This window comes from Morone saxatilis, unplaced genomic scaffold (genome assembly GCF_004916995.1).
Source record: "Morone saxatilis isolate NCDOM2014 unplaced genomic scaffold, NCSU_SB_2.0 Contig21, whole genome shotgun sequence".
In the NCBI taxonomy this organism is placed as follows: Eukaryota; Metazoa; Chordata; class Actinopteri; family Moronidae; genus Morone; species Morone saxatilis.
In genome coordinates, this window is record NW_023339774.1 from 18,714,768 (window position 1) to 18,728,619 (window position 13,852).

A 13,852-nucleotide genomic window follows, 5' to 3' on the forward strand; every position below is an offset into this window, starting at 1 on the left:
TGATTTCCACAAAATCACCTCTGGCCCCTGTCTCAGTCTCACAACTCTTCCAGAAGATGTCGCCAGTCTCCATAACAGCAGCTATTTCTGACTGCTGAGCTCGCCTTTAACTGGTAGCTGCAATAGGATTGATTAAAGCTACCTGAAATAGGTGCCGTAATTTTCACTTTTTTTAATTTGCTTATAATTAAAGAGATCAGAATGATCAGCAAGGTGAAGAAACTTTAATGAGGCACGGATGGGAAAAGTGAAAAAATGAGTAAATAAATCAGCACTGACTAGTTGAGTCCAGGTATTTGACAAAAGTATAAAATAATGACATATGTTCTGCCATTATTAATAATAAAAGTTTAAAGTATTTGTAAAAAAAAATTATAAAAGCCATAAACTGGTCCAAACTTTTGGGTTTCGTGTCCAAACGCAGAGAAAGTGCTCCAGTCTTAGTGCTTTCATATTATCTGAGAATTATAATTTCCGTGAAATTATAAGGTAATTATTAACGTACAAAGTGAACAATAGAGAAACCATTCGTCAAGTTAGAGGCTTTGGTGCGCCACCCAGCAGTAACTTTCTGACCTCCACCCCACGGTGGCGTCACACAGGAGGAGGGATGGCACTTTAAATATGGAAAAAGACACGCTGCGCTCACAGAGTCTCTCCACACGCTTCCAGCAAGACACCAAACCAGCTTCTATTTTTCACGATGTCACCGTGGCACGACCTGAAGAAGTCCAGCACGATATGAGGATCGTGGGTTACGTCGTTAAAGTAGATTTGTAGAGTCGGAGAAATCATTCCAGCGAAAGAGCTCCAGCTGCTCGACTTCTTTGTCACGTTTATCCACTTTGGGGAGAGAGAGAAAAAAGCGCGACAGCTAAGAGTAGGTGAAGATTTTCAAACCCCGTCTACAACTTGAAGAAGGCGAAGTTCGTCATGACTTCCGAAAAGAAGTAAGTTTATCATCTCTGCTATTTTCTGTTAAACTGCTTAAAGATGTGTGGCCGTTCGGGAACTTTTACCTTATAGCTTGCCGCCCATACCTTAAGGGCATTTCCTGGCCAGGTGGAAAGGTGCATATTACGCATCAGGTGAATATCATCCACCTACTGATATGAAACTGAAACGCGTTCGGTGTGTTATCCCGTGGGATTTGAGGGTTTTCTGTGCGTAAATCTGGGTTTAGTTCACCACTGGTTACCATGCCTTTTTGGTGAAACTTCAGTGGAGTATTGATTAGGCTTCTAGTGAAGTTAATAAATGTTTTCATTCATTGGAGTTGCACTCTTGGCTGGATAAACCACTGTTGCCGCATCGCTCTGGCTATGAACGGCCGGTAATCCTTTTTCCAAGAACCTGTCAAAATCAATTAAGGGAGATCGCAGGGAGCGCAGGCCAAGTGGTGGAGCAGTGTCTCCGGTGCAACTTTATGAGCAAAGCGGTGTGTACTCCTCACAGACCATGTGGAGTTATGAGCTGACACCCCAAAAATCCACATTCAGCCTCGGGCCAGCGTGCGTTTACGTTGCGCAATGACGCGGTTGCCAGAGTACTGTCAAACACGGAAAAACACTTGTGGGTCTGTGCGTACTTTCCTGACATGCAGCTGGAATTCAGCAGCTGTTTCATAATCATGACCTGCAGCCAGTGTGAGGTACTCACTGATATTTACAAGGTTGCACACCGTTCCTCAAAGTGTACAGTGACCTATGGTGACTTAACACGAGTGGGTGCACTCCTTAACAATGACAGGAGAAACCATAATAACTAAAACAGATTCCTCATTCTTCTGTCTTTTGTAGAGATTATGAAACGGGTTGCAATGGGGAAATGTTATTCGCTTTACTTGGTGTTGTCAGTCCACTGGTGTGACTCTTCCTCATGGTGCTGACTGGAATCGTGAATGCTCTTTTGTGCACTGCTGAGTGATGTTCTGTGCAAATAGATATCCATCCATTTCCTCATCCATTCAAGAGGAAATTCCAAAAGGCAAGGCGGACCTGAGAAGCAGGGAGTTAGAATTACAATTCAGTTATTACATAAGACGTGCATAATGACTTTGAATGTTTTCTTTTTTTTAAGATTTTTTTTTTCTCCACACTTCAATTATAAAACTATAAACTACTGCCACAACCTTCTATATTTAAAACCCAAAACTTCAAACACTCTCATCCCAGCTCTTTCTTTTTTCTTTAAATTATTGTAAATTAAACATATTTTGGTTTTGGATTGTTGGTTGGACAAAACAAGACATCTGAAGCTGACTTTAAGGAGCTGGAATAGACATTTTTCACTTTAACATTATTTTTTTTATAGACATGATAATGAAAATTGTTAATTGCAGCCCTAAAATAACTAAGTGTACTTTCCTTTCAGTACAAATCACCTCCCGTAGACTTGAAAGGTGGCTATAAAAAGTTTCATTTCCTACAAGGTTGATTACTGTGCAAGGTACTTTCTATGAACTTTTTAATGCTTTAACTTTTCGACATCAAAGTTCATTTTTAGGTGGCTGAATTCATCTTCTTTCTGTTGGAGGTGAGCTGACTTTTCACAGCCACTTTCTCGAGCCGTCTGGTTTTGAGTGTTTGACAGTCAAAACATCACGTTTGGTTAGAGTATCAGTACCAAGGCTCCAAAATCATCTCCTTATTGCTTGTCACACTGCCTGTCCTGGGGGCACCCACCCTCATTGTGAACCTGGCTGGTGGGATTGGGTGCGTCACTCTGTAAAGAGATGGGGATGATCCCTGATCCCGAGCAGCTGATCCTGGCTCCTCACGCAGCGACAGGTTTATCCAGCCTCATGAGGTCATCAACGAGAACAGAAGCAAAGTGAGATGTTCGCCAGCGCGAGGTGGATGCAGCTGGTTGCTCTGACCCACACCCAGCTATTTTTTTTAATTTTTATTTTTATTTTAAATTAAGCAGACAGAGGAAGTCGTAGCAGGAAATGAAAAAGAAGATCAAGAAGATTTCCTGCATTTACAATGACGTAATGAGAAGACGCTGGATCTTATCTGCCTTTTATGTTTTTATACACAAGATATGTATTTAGTCTCCCTTTTGCTTTCTGCTACCTGAAGTCATTTAGACTTTGCTGACTAATGCTGAAGAGTAGATTTCTTATCCTCTCTTCACATCACCTCTTTCTTTGTCATTTCACTCCACTTTACATACCGGTCTAATTGTTTTCGACTTAGCACTCCATTCAAAACAGGAATGCAGAACTCTTCCACTGCATCCTACATGTCTGTGTACCACCTGTGGTATGTTTCTCACCATGAGGGTCTCCCTGTCTGAGGCCTCAGTGATTAACTTGGCTCCATTGACCAGCTATAGCCAGCAGTAAACCATGCAACATGAGCTTTCTTTTGCTCTCCTGTGTGGCCAACGGTTTTCTGAAGGCCCTCTCGCTGTGTTACATGACCCTGCCTCCATGTGCGCGCACACACACACAAAGCATCACCAACAGTTCGGTACCTGTTGCAGAAGTAAGGCTACAAGACTGAGTTCCCAGAAGTATCCTGAAGCCCGTTTTCCCCATATGGTCAATATTTGCTCAATAATGCATTAAAATAGCAACGCCCATTTGTTTGTATAGTTTTTGCATTTTGAATGTGCATTCTCAGGAACACTTTATTCTGTATTACGATTACTGGTTGAGTTCAAGTTCTTCACAAAAGTAACTCCCTGAAGCTGCTGCTATTTTTTTGTACACTGTTCTGGAGGAGTACAAGCAGAACAGAACACACAAAGAAATCTGGAGCTAAATGATAGCGTCCGACCCTGTGTGGGAACTTGACCTCTCTTTTTTGTAAGCAACAAAAGGAGGGTACAGAGGCTAATCGGTGTATTAGCATTGCTTGTAAACCTGGCACCAAGCCGGGCCACTCCCCCATCACTTGTTTCATCTCGGAGCTGGTGGCTCAACATTTACGTCTGCTTATCAGAGTTGTACCTCTATCTCTCTCTCGAGGCCAGATACCATATCCACCGGGGGGATTTCAGATGAGCTCGCTGTGCAATCGGAGGAACAAGTTGTATCCTTCCTGACTGTGTTTATTTAGCGGTTTGTGTACTGCTCCCATCCCCTCATTTTTCGAATCGTGTCATCCTCAGTTGGGGATTGTTCAGTGGCAAATGGAAACTGTTGATGTGTTTATTGACATTCTTGATACGCATCCCAAATCAAATATTTACTTTTTGTTGTTTAACAAAACTATTCTCCTAAAGCGGTTGGTCATTTCAGCCACGGCAGATGAATTCTTAATTTGATACTGACACGCTTATGTAGTCTCGAAACAGTTGGACAGAGTGAACTGACCATGAGGCACAGGCTAGATGAGGCCTCAGTAGAAATGTATTCCCAGTGTCATGAAATGCTACGGTTTTTATTTACTGTTTACATTTAGAAGCCATTGTAATTTTTTCCATTTGTTGCTGTTTTGGCAAAAGTATATTCTGAGACTGGGGTGTGCAATATGTTGCGGCCTAAACCACCTTTCATGGCCTCCATTAGTCCACACTTTGCTGCACTGGAGGAGCCACATTCCTTTCAACCTTGCAGGAAGGTTGGGGCTTGGTGAAGATGTCTCTGACGTTGTTGGGAACAGGAAGTAAACATAAAGCCTTCTTTGTGCACTAGAAAGTCCAGAATGATTGTCAGTCAAAAATGACAGATGGCGCAGGTCCATCTCACTGTGATACAAATGCTTTGTAGTTTATACATACAATCACTGTGGAAAAGAAGCGGTTTAAAAAAATATATTATTCATGTTGTGTGCAGCATCGTAGGTGGATGGGACGGTGACATTTTGGTCATATGTGGGTGTAATTGCCATAGTGCCAGGAACACTAATGCACTTTAAAGCTTGCCAGCTACTTTCAAAGCCTTGTAATGCAGTTATTCATCTTTTAAAATCATAATGCTTTTGTACATTCATCGCATTCATTCAGATGAGGAAAAACGACAGTGATTGGGGTGATGGAAGTCCAGAATTAACATGTCTTGATATTGATCTAATTGTAACATGTAGTCATTTTTTGGTTGTTGTGCCACAGTTGGAGGTCGACAGTTGAGCTCATATTCAGCAGCATTAGTAAGCTGAATAAGAAGTTGCTGAATTGGAATCCATTACCAGGATAGTGTTTTACTGTGACCTGATTGTTATTGGCCTGAGGGTTGCAACTGACACTGGTTAAACAGTTTTTTTTTATTTGAATTCATTTTAAGAATTGTCATTTGTTCATCATTTAAGTATATATTTTTTAATATATTTATGTTTCATGTGTTTTTACAAACTGGCTTATGTTGGTGGGAATGATGGTGATAAACTGGAAGAAATTGGGGCAAAATGTTTTCTTAGACCTATAGTTGCAAGAATATTTCATGTTGTCGTGATCAATATTTAATCAGTTTTTGCTCTTTTTTTCTTGTAGAGTGGAGGATGAAGCAGTCTTGGACAGAGGAGCATCCTTCCTCAAGCATGTCTGCGATGAAGAGGAAGTAGAAGGTAAAACCACGTCTACCAGCACATTATCTAGCTGACTGACACGTGATGATGAGCTTTAACTTATCCATTCATCTACCCCGATGAAAACCGTTGTTTCCCCTCTAGTGTCAGCACAGCACTGAATGAATTCATTTCCACTTAAGCTGTACAGGAAGATGTTTCTTCAAGTGTCCTAATCCTGTCCAATGCAGGCTCTTGGCTAAAGCCACAAAAGAATTTATCTGGAGACGCCCTCATGCATTTGCTGAGACATTCACATGTTTCACAAACCAACATTTTAAGGTTGCACACAAAGAGAAGCCTGTCAGAGATTTTGGCATTTTGTCGAGCTGTTTGTGCATATTCCCTTCATGGGTATGTGGTGGAAGCGCTTTGTTTAGTGTGCACCTCAGGTGTTTTTTTTTACTTCTACATGGATGCATGACTGACCGCTGTGCAGTGTGAAAGATCTCATTAAAACCCACAAGACATGTTTAGAATGAATGGTTCAATGGAAAAATACATGGTTGCTTCAACTTGGGCAGTTAAGCCCTCTATTTGTAAGGCTTTCTTTCTCCTTCTTTGTCTCTCTAATTACTTCCTAGAGACATAAAGTCATCATTTCCTGTATGAGCTGCTGTGTCGGAAGTAGTTGGCATTTATTTAATTTTGCAATGTGACTGATTGACAAGAGGCTGTATCTCTTCCTGATTGGGAAATGAGCAACACATAGTTTCCCACCAACCGTCTCACCAAAAGCCAAAAAAAATGTGTCAAAGCAGCCTTGTCATAAGCAAACATTTCCTACCACATAACACCAGATCAACCATTCTGCATTGTTTTTGTTCTTCCAGCAGTGATAACAGATTACTAGCTTTCAGGATTAATGTGATTTCCTTTTGTGAGTGTAATCTGATCCGTGTTCCCTCTATTGTGTTGTGTTGTGGCAGGTCACCACACTGTATACATCGGTGTGCATGTTCCCAAGAGTTACCACCGGAGGAGACGCCACAGACGCAAGTCTAGCCACAAGGAGAAGCGGGAACGACCCGAACAGAGTACGGAAGGATCCAAGTCGGATGTGGAGAATGTAGATGAATCCACCGCAAACGTCCTCAAACCTCTCAGTGAGTTGTGATAAACTGGTGAAAGTCGGTGAAAGCATCCAGAGTAGAAAATATCATTTTCAGGAGTCACATTAGTAATGGGTATATCACTCTTGAGATGTTGGGTAAGTCAGCTGGATGAAGTCCAGCAGCACTCTGCAAATCACAGCCTACAGGATATCAGTGCTTCTGTAGTCGCTGGGTGGGGTTGCAGCCAAGAAAGCAAAAATTCACAATGCAGAAACCTACACTCAACAGAAGTAATGGGGATGGGAACACGTTAAATACTAATCTGAAAATGACACTGGATTGGCTTAAAGTGTGTAAAGTAAATACAAGAGGAGTATTATCTGTCACCTTAATGATTAACAGAGTGCTTTGTGGGATTTGGGGGGGAGAGAGTTCTCAGAAGCTAAAAACCAGACAGATGGTTGGAAGTGGGGCTGATACAACCTCAGTACTGAGAAGAGCAATGAACAAAAGGAATGTTGGTTAACAAAGCGGGAAAAGATGCAAAATGCACATTTAAGATTGTTGTCAGTCGCAGGCGTCTTCTTCCTGCTGTAGGGAAGCACACCAGATGTCTGTTCTTATATAGAAGCTTAGGAAAGTAGCATGGTAGAACCATTAATCCCAAGATTGTTTTCTAGAACAGGAGGAATAATAATTTCTGAGTATTTAGATGTAGGCCAGCTTTAACCCATGTGTCTCTCTTGAATGAACACGGAGAGTTTCAAGGAGAAGATAGATTTTTTATTTTTTTTTCAATTCAAATCATTAGTCTTTAGAGTTACATCATGATTTAGCATTAGTGTACAGTCAATGAGCCATATAATTGTATGGGGATCCCCATGTTGTACATCTAAGCCTAGATGAAGGCTCTGTATCACCACACAAACGTCTTGGGTGGCTAGTTTTGTTTTAAAAGCACCAAACATTTCAATCTGGTTAAAAGCTATTTGCAAGACATACAATTATCACAATACTGGAATTCACCTTAAAAAGGCCTGGAAACTGGCATAATGGGAGAGTGTTTACACTCTGCTTTACTATCACTGGAGGTAACCATTAAGGTCTCAGAATGGGATGGGGATGGGGAAAAGGCAGGGATTTGCCTTCCAACTTATCCGGGCATGTGTGGACAATGACAGCAGCATCACTACATACCTGAAGGTAAACAAATGCAAACAAAAATTATAAGATATTTTGCTGAACTGGTAATTACAGTGCGATGTGCAATCATGTTTTAAAAAAAAAAAAGGGTAAACAAGAGGTATGCAGTTACTAGCAGCGTTTGCAGACATGCATGCATGAAGCATGAAGTAGGCTCTTTCTGTGGTCATACAGATATCCTAAAGTGATTGAAGTGGGAGCCTAGTTTCGAGCAATACCCTTAGATAAGGTAAACTGGTAGAGTAGTCGATACATCAGGAAACTGTGAGGCAAGCCAAATGTGTTTTGAAGCCAAAGCAGGGACGACGGAGCAGACGAGGAGCCACAGAGAAAGAAGCTTTTAGTTTGAAAAACTTTTGCTCAAACAGAGTTTCAGAATAAAATTAGCCAGAACCAGACAGTAGGTTCATACACTTTTGCTTCATAACTAAATGTGTAATTGATTGGCTGAAGCAATTGAGTGGGAAAATTGAAAATAAAAATGTAATGTAGGGACAAACTGGATGTTTCCAAATACCCTGGGATTTTAGGAATTTTACTCTCCGCTATTAGACACAGGAGGACTGATACTATGAGGTACAGATCATTGTAGGCCTGCAGTATCAGGCATCAAGAGGGTCATGAGGAATTTGCATCTGTTTCATAATCTGACAATCTTTTTTTTATATATGCAGCAGCTGTTACAGCCTTGTGTTGTAACATGCGATTGTTCATTTATTCAGTGCCTGGCTGTTTTTATAGTTGAATCTGGATTTGAACTGGATTCACAAGTTGATCCAGATCAGTAGCGATGAGAATGTCAGTTTAGTATTAAGTGGGGTGATAGATCTGTAATGTCTAGCATGGGAAATCAGGGGAGGGGAAATTTCCTCCTCATCTTGGTTTTGTTTACCCATCTACTATCACACCGTCCTCGATCATGCCAGCATCACATCAAGCTGTTGGTTCACAGACTACATGCAGCAGACAAGTACTAATCCTCTCACACTGCTAGCTCTTCTGACGCTGTAATCCTCCTTTTGTTACACCTCATACTCAGGTGTAAACCAGTCTGTGTGCTTAGTCATCTGAAGGTGCCATGATATGATAAGAGTTATGCTCACGTTAATCTCTGTGTAGATGTTGTAGGCCGTATCTGATTACTCTGAGTCAAAGTTTGGTTGAAGGTAAAGTATGTGTAAAAGGTTAACAGCATTGTAATGGATCTTTTTTTTTTAAACAATTGTAGCCTCTTCCAATAGTTAGACATTTCTTACATAAGGTACTGGAGCAACAGATAGACCAATATACCTATAAAAGGCAATTAGATAAAGTATTTGTTGATAATGGCTTTACAACTAATCCCTGCTCAATTAAGCATTATCAGTGTCGTAAAACTCAGAACGGTAGCGGTGGAAATTGTGTATTTTATCATAAATTGTGACCTGAATGTCAGTAGCGGTCAACATTACAGATACAGCCTGTTCCTTTAAAGACCTTTCCAAATCTGTCATCTTAAATGAATGCCCTTAATTTACCCTGTTGCATTTAGGTGTGTATGGTTTAAACACGGCAACATTCGTGTAAATGCAAACAGTGTTGCTGGTTGTTCATCCATAGAATCAGACTGTAAATCAGTAGGCGGGAGGGGACAGATGTGGAACCAAAGTAAACACAGAAGCAGGTTTTTAACCTGACCCCTCTAACTCGCACACACTCACACACACACTCACACTCACACTCACACTCCTACGTCTTCCTCATCCTTCCATATCTCTGTAGAAGATCTGGACTCTAAACAGTCTTGTATGGTTGAATGAGAGGGCAGGACCAACTGTATGATGAGGCTAGAGCCACTGTTGGGATAAACATTTTTCTCCTGTTGAGCAGTAAACCACTTCAGTGACTCCCTGCAAAGATTTTCATATTAGATTTTTCTCCTTTATTTAGTGAGAGCATGTTGCCTTTTGCTAACTTGCCTTTACCCTCTTACTGTCCTTCTGCTTCCACCTCTAGCTCACTAGAAATGAATTTGAAGTGCATTATGATACTTGCAAAGGCATATATGCGTCCTTACTTTTCAAATTATGTTCCCTAAATGCATGAAACTGTCGAGGTAGTGGGTAATGTGTGTGTGTGTGTGTGTGTGTGTGTGTGCGCTATAGCGGCACATAAACATGCATGCGAGATAATGGTCAGAGATGTGTGGGTAGCGTTCAGGCTGACGTGTGCCAGACGACAAAGCCGCTGTTCAAAACACACACTGCTAGACAGTGCATATGAAGCCCTCCACTTGTTGGATTTTCCGCTGTTTTGCCCTCCATCTAAATCCCCATAATCCTGTTGATTCTGGCAAACCCTGTGGAGCTGTCCACTTAAAAGTTGTGTGTAACCACAACAAAGGCCTGGTTTTCATTGATAACACCAGTTGTGAGACTTAAGAGGTGAGCGGTGTTGTGTACACCATGTGGCGTCAAGAAGTGTCGCGGTAAAAGTCAGATTCTGTTAGTTAGTCAGCCAGCCAGCAAATGGACAACAGAAAGGCCCCCGTGTTCATGAGGAAGACTGAAAGATCGTGTGTGTTTGTTTTGGGCTGTTTGACGATGACGGTGTGTGTGTGTGTGTGCACTGCACAATAATGCTGCTGTACGAGATGGGGAAACACAAAAAGTGTTCCGTATCCTAAAGCCGTTTCCAAGACATTGATCTTGACCTTTGTCTAGCTTAACATTAGATTTTCTCCCTACAGTAGAAGAGTACTATTTTAAAACCAATCAACCTAAATTAAGCTTGGCTGCACTGTGTCAGGATTAAAAGGTTACAGGCACTGTTAGGTTGTCTAGGTATCCTCGTGGAATCCTGACTGGCTGGTACATTGTATCAGTAGAAGGGTACATAAATAGCCTATTCTGACTTACCACTTAACCTTCAATTTGTCTCATGGCTTCACAGTTGCACAACATTCCTAGAAGTGTTAACAAGAATAAGTATTTCTGCTGCATAACCCATTCATATGCAGGATATAAAATATTGGGATTATCTTTTTACTGTATAAGTGGGAACAGGGTTCTTGCCAAACATGGAGAATCCCGAGGTCATAGCTACTTATGTCTACAACTTCTTCTAGAGGAGGCCGCATTTACTTTAAATGACAAATATTCACAGGTCAGTTTGGTGACCTTGATCTTGTCACACCTTTCTCAGAAGGAAGTCAAAGTTATACATCAAGGAAATGTTCTTCCTCATGAGGGTGTGTTGTCAGTTTTTCCTTATTGCTTAAATACCAGATCTTTTTCATGTGTTCAAGCTCTGGTCAAGAGATGTTTGTCATGCATGGAGAGGCTGTTTTTACATTCCCTGCATATAAATATGACCAGAAACAAACATGTTAAGATATTGTATAAAACACTACTCATCAACTAAACATGTATGACAAAATAGCAGCATAAAGCTAGCTTTAAGTCTGTGAAAAACACCTTGTGTCAGAGCTATTGGGGAATCAGAGAGTGTTTTACATGATGATGTAACTTCATGTACTATTTGTAACTATTTAAACAATATGTTAGTATCTGCAGCTGGCCTATTACTTAAGTAGGTCAATTCACAGCCAACCAGAAGGCTGCATAGCAGTCACATATACTTATAATATCAGTAACACCATCATTTTTAATCATGCTAAACTAGACTTGAGCTTCAGTATTAAATTCCACTGGATGGAATCTTTGACAGTTTCTGGGGCATCAAAAAAAAAAACATCAAGCAGAATTTATTGTTGGTCCCTAACTTGCAATTTCTTCCTGCAGTTTCTCCAGCTGAGAGGATCAGGTTTATCCTGGGAGAGGAGGACGATGGTCCCCCACCACCTCAGCTCTTCACCGAGCTGGACGAGCTGCTGGCTGTGGACGGGCAGGAGATGGAGTGGAAGGAGACAGCCAGGTGAGCCGCTGAGCTGAATGTCCTTTAAGCCAAGCATGAGATCTGTCAACAACCCCCCCCCCCCTTTTTTTTTTTTTTCTTTCTTTTTTTACATTAAGGGCCATGGGCAGTGTAGTCAAAAATTTCCTGCTTTACAATCCCGGTGCAGTCAGCGGAAAACAATCCCTTATGAATAAGAGTGTTTTGTATGTGTAGGGAAATAGGCTGTACTCCAGTGAACTCCCAGTCTACTCTTATCTGATCGAGATCTGTAGTACCTGCTCTGTGGGACCAGGAAAAGGCAGAAACTCCCACATGGTCAGAACAAGACTTAACGTTACAGTTGGCTCTGGAGCACATGAAGTTTGGTCTATCAAAATGTGGATATCATTCTTTAATAATTGCCTATGTTAATGTCCAGAATGGCTTTTAAATCGTTCTGTAATGTCAACATGTGACATGTTTGTCAGTTTGATTGGATAAGAAAGATTAAGACATAGTTTCAGTATTACAAAGTCAAATGTTCTGTGGGTGAAAGGCTCATCTGGGTCTGAGGGATACACAGCTATGCCACAGATAGGTTAGCAAGTAGGGCACAGGCACAGTCATGCAATATTTTGGCAAGGACATTGTAACCTTTTTAACATCACATTACAACTTTCACATTAGTTTGTATTCTCTAATAGATAAACTCATTGATGTGTCATGATTTTTTTTATTTTATATTTCCCTACAGGGGAACAGTAAAGTTGATATTCTGTTAAAGGGGATCGCCACTGATTTTTACACATCAAAGTCTGTTTGCAGGTCTTGGGGTGTCCTAATGCATACAAGTATATGCATAAGTCTGATAAACTTCCTCAAGTGAAGTCACCTGAGTCAGCATTGGTTCGGGCTAAAGGCTACATCTTTTAAACTCAAATTATTTGGGAGTATTAACTTTTTACCAGAGCTCCGTAGCCCGCTCCTCATCTCTGTTTGAGACCACAGGCCGAGGCTACATTAACTACTACTAGCATAACACACCTGAGTCTCCGACTGAACTGTCAGTGCTTGAGTTGGTGTCCCTAAGGAATACCACCAATACTTTTACTTTTTTTTTTTTTTTTTATATCTTTGTCCTGTTTAGGAAGGGAAAAGGGGGGGGTATATTAAAGGAAAGATAAATTAACTCCTTGAGTTCGGCAGTGTCTCCATGGTCAGGCTCCTCTCCCAGTAAGACGGCTGGTCACAGGCGTCTGGACCACAGCCAGAGGGATACTCTATCCCCAGAGGAAACCCCATCCTCAGGCTTTAGGAGAATGGCTCTTTGTGGTGGTGACATGTGAGGCATTATTATTAAAAAGAATCCTTGTCTTGAGTCTTACCTTTAAGGCTAAGTTCATCCATGGTAGTAATGTCAGTCACGTTTCTCATGTTTAGTCATGTGTGTTGTAAAAGTTACAATAGGCTGTCGCCATTCCAGCATGCTGTGTATATTCTCACGTCTGGTTATTTATTTTTCATTTCTACGCTGTCCTGCGTCCCCTATTTTAACCTTGTGAACTGTGGCCAATTCAAAACATAGTGGGGTTGTTTTGTAAAGAAAAGAGAACCCATCTTGTCTCCTTTTTGTTTGTAGCCCATATTTGTTCATAAATGTATAAAGCCACTGTAATCTACTTTTATTTATATTTTGCAGTGACCTTTACTTTCAGGAACCTGTTTGAGGAAAGAAAGAATCTCAACACTTTCCCTACTTTTGTCCCTGTCCAGGTGGATCAAGTTTGAGGAGAAGGTGGAGAAGGGTGGCGAGCGCTGGAGTAAGCCTCATGTGGCCACGCTGTCCTTGCACAGCTTGATGGAACTCAAAACGTGCATCGAGAAGGGCACCATCATGCTGGACCTGGAGGCCTCCACACTGCCACAGGTTGTCGGTAAGTGTGATAGACCGGAATGCCGGCACACTCCCGATGCTTTCGAATAACCCATGGGTGACTCAAATCTTGATCTTCAATCTCTCCCTCTGACAGAGCTGATCACCGACAGCCAGATTGAGACCGGTCAGCTGAAGGCAGACCTGAAGGAGAAGGTCATGTACACGCTGCTACGGAAGCATCGGCACCAGACCAAGAAGTCCAACTTGCGCTCCCTAGCCGACATTGGCAAGAGTGTTTCCAGTGCAAGTAGGCTGTTTTCCAACCAGGA

At 41.5% G+C, this 13,852-nt stretch overlaps 1 protein-coding gene across 3 annotated transcripts in view; it reads left to right on the forward strand.

The window, feature by feature from the left end:
• Nucleotides 1-628: 628 nt before the first annotated feature.
• The window catches only part of LOC118332627 (electrogenic sodium bicarbonate cotransporter 1-like), a 29,089-nt gene continuing 15,865 nt past the window's right edge, over nt 629-13,852 (forward strand). For all 3 annotated transcript variants that reach the window (XM_035668015.1, XM_035668013.1, XM_035668014.1), the window contains exons 1-6: nt 629-950; nt 5,440-5,513; nt 6,443-6,619; nt 11,554-11,686; nt 13,421-13,581; nt 13,678-13,852. In XM_035668015.1, the coding sequence (XP_035523908.1) occupies nt 934-950; nt 5,440-5,513; nt 6,443-6,619; nt 11,554-11,686; nt 13,421-13,581; nt 13,678-13,852 (737 nt within the window). In that variant the 5' untranslated portion in view covers nt 629-933. The remainder of the gene's footprint in view (nt 951-5,439; nt 5,514-6,442; nt 6,620-11,553; nt 11,687-13,420; nt 13,582-13,677) is intronic.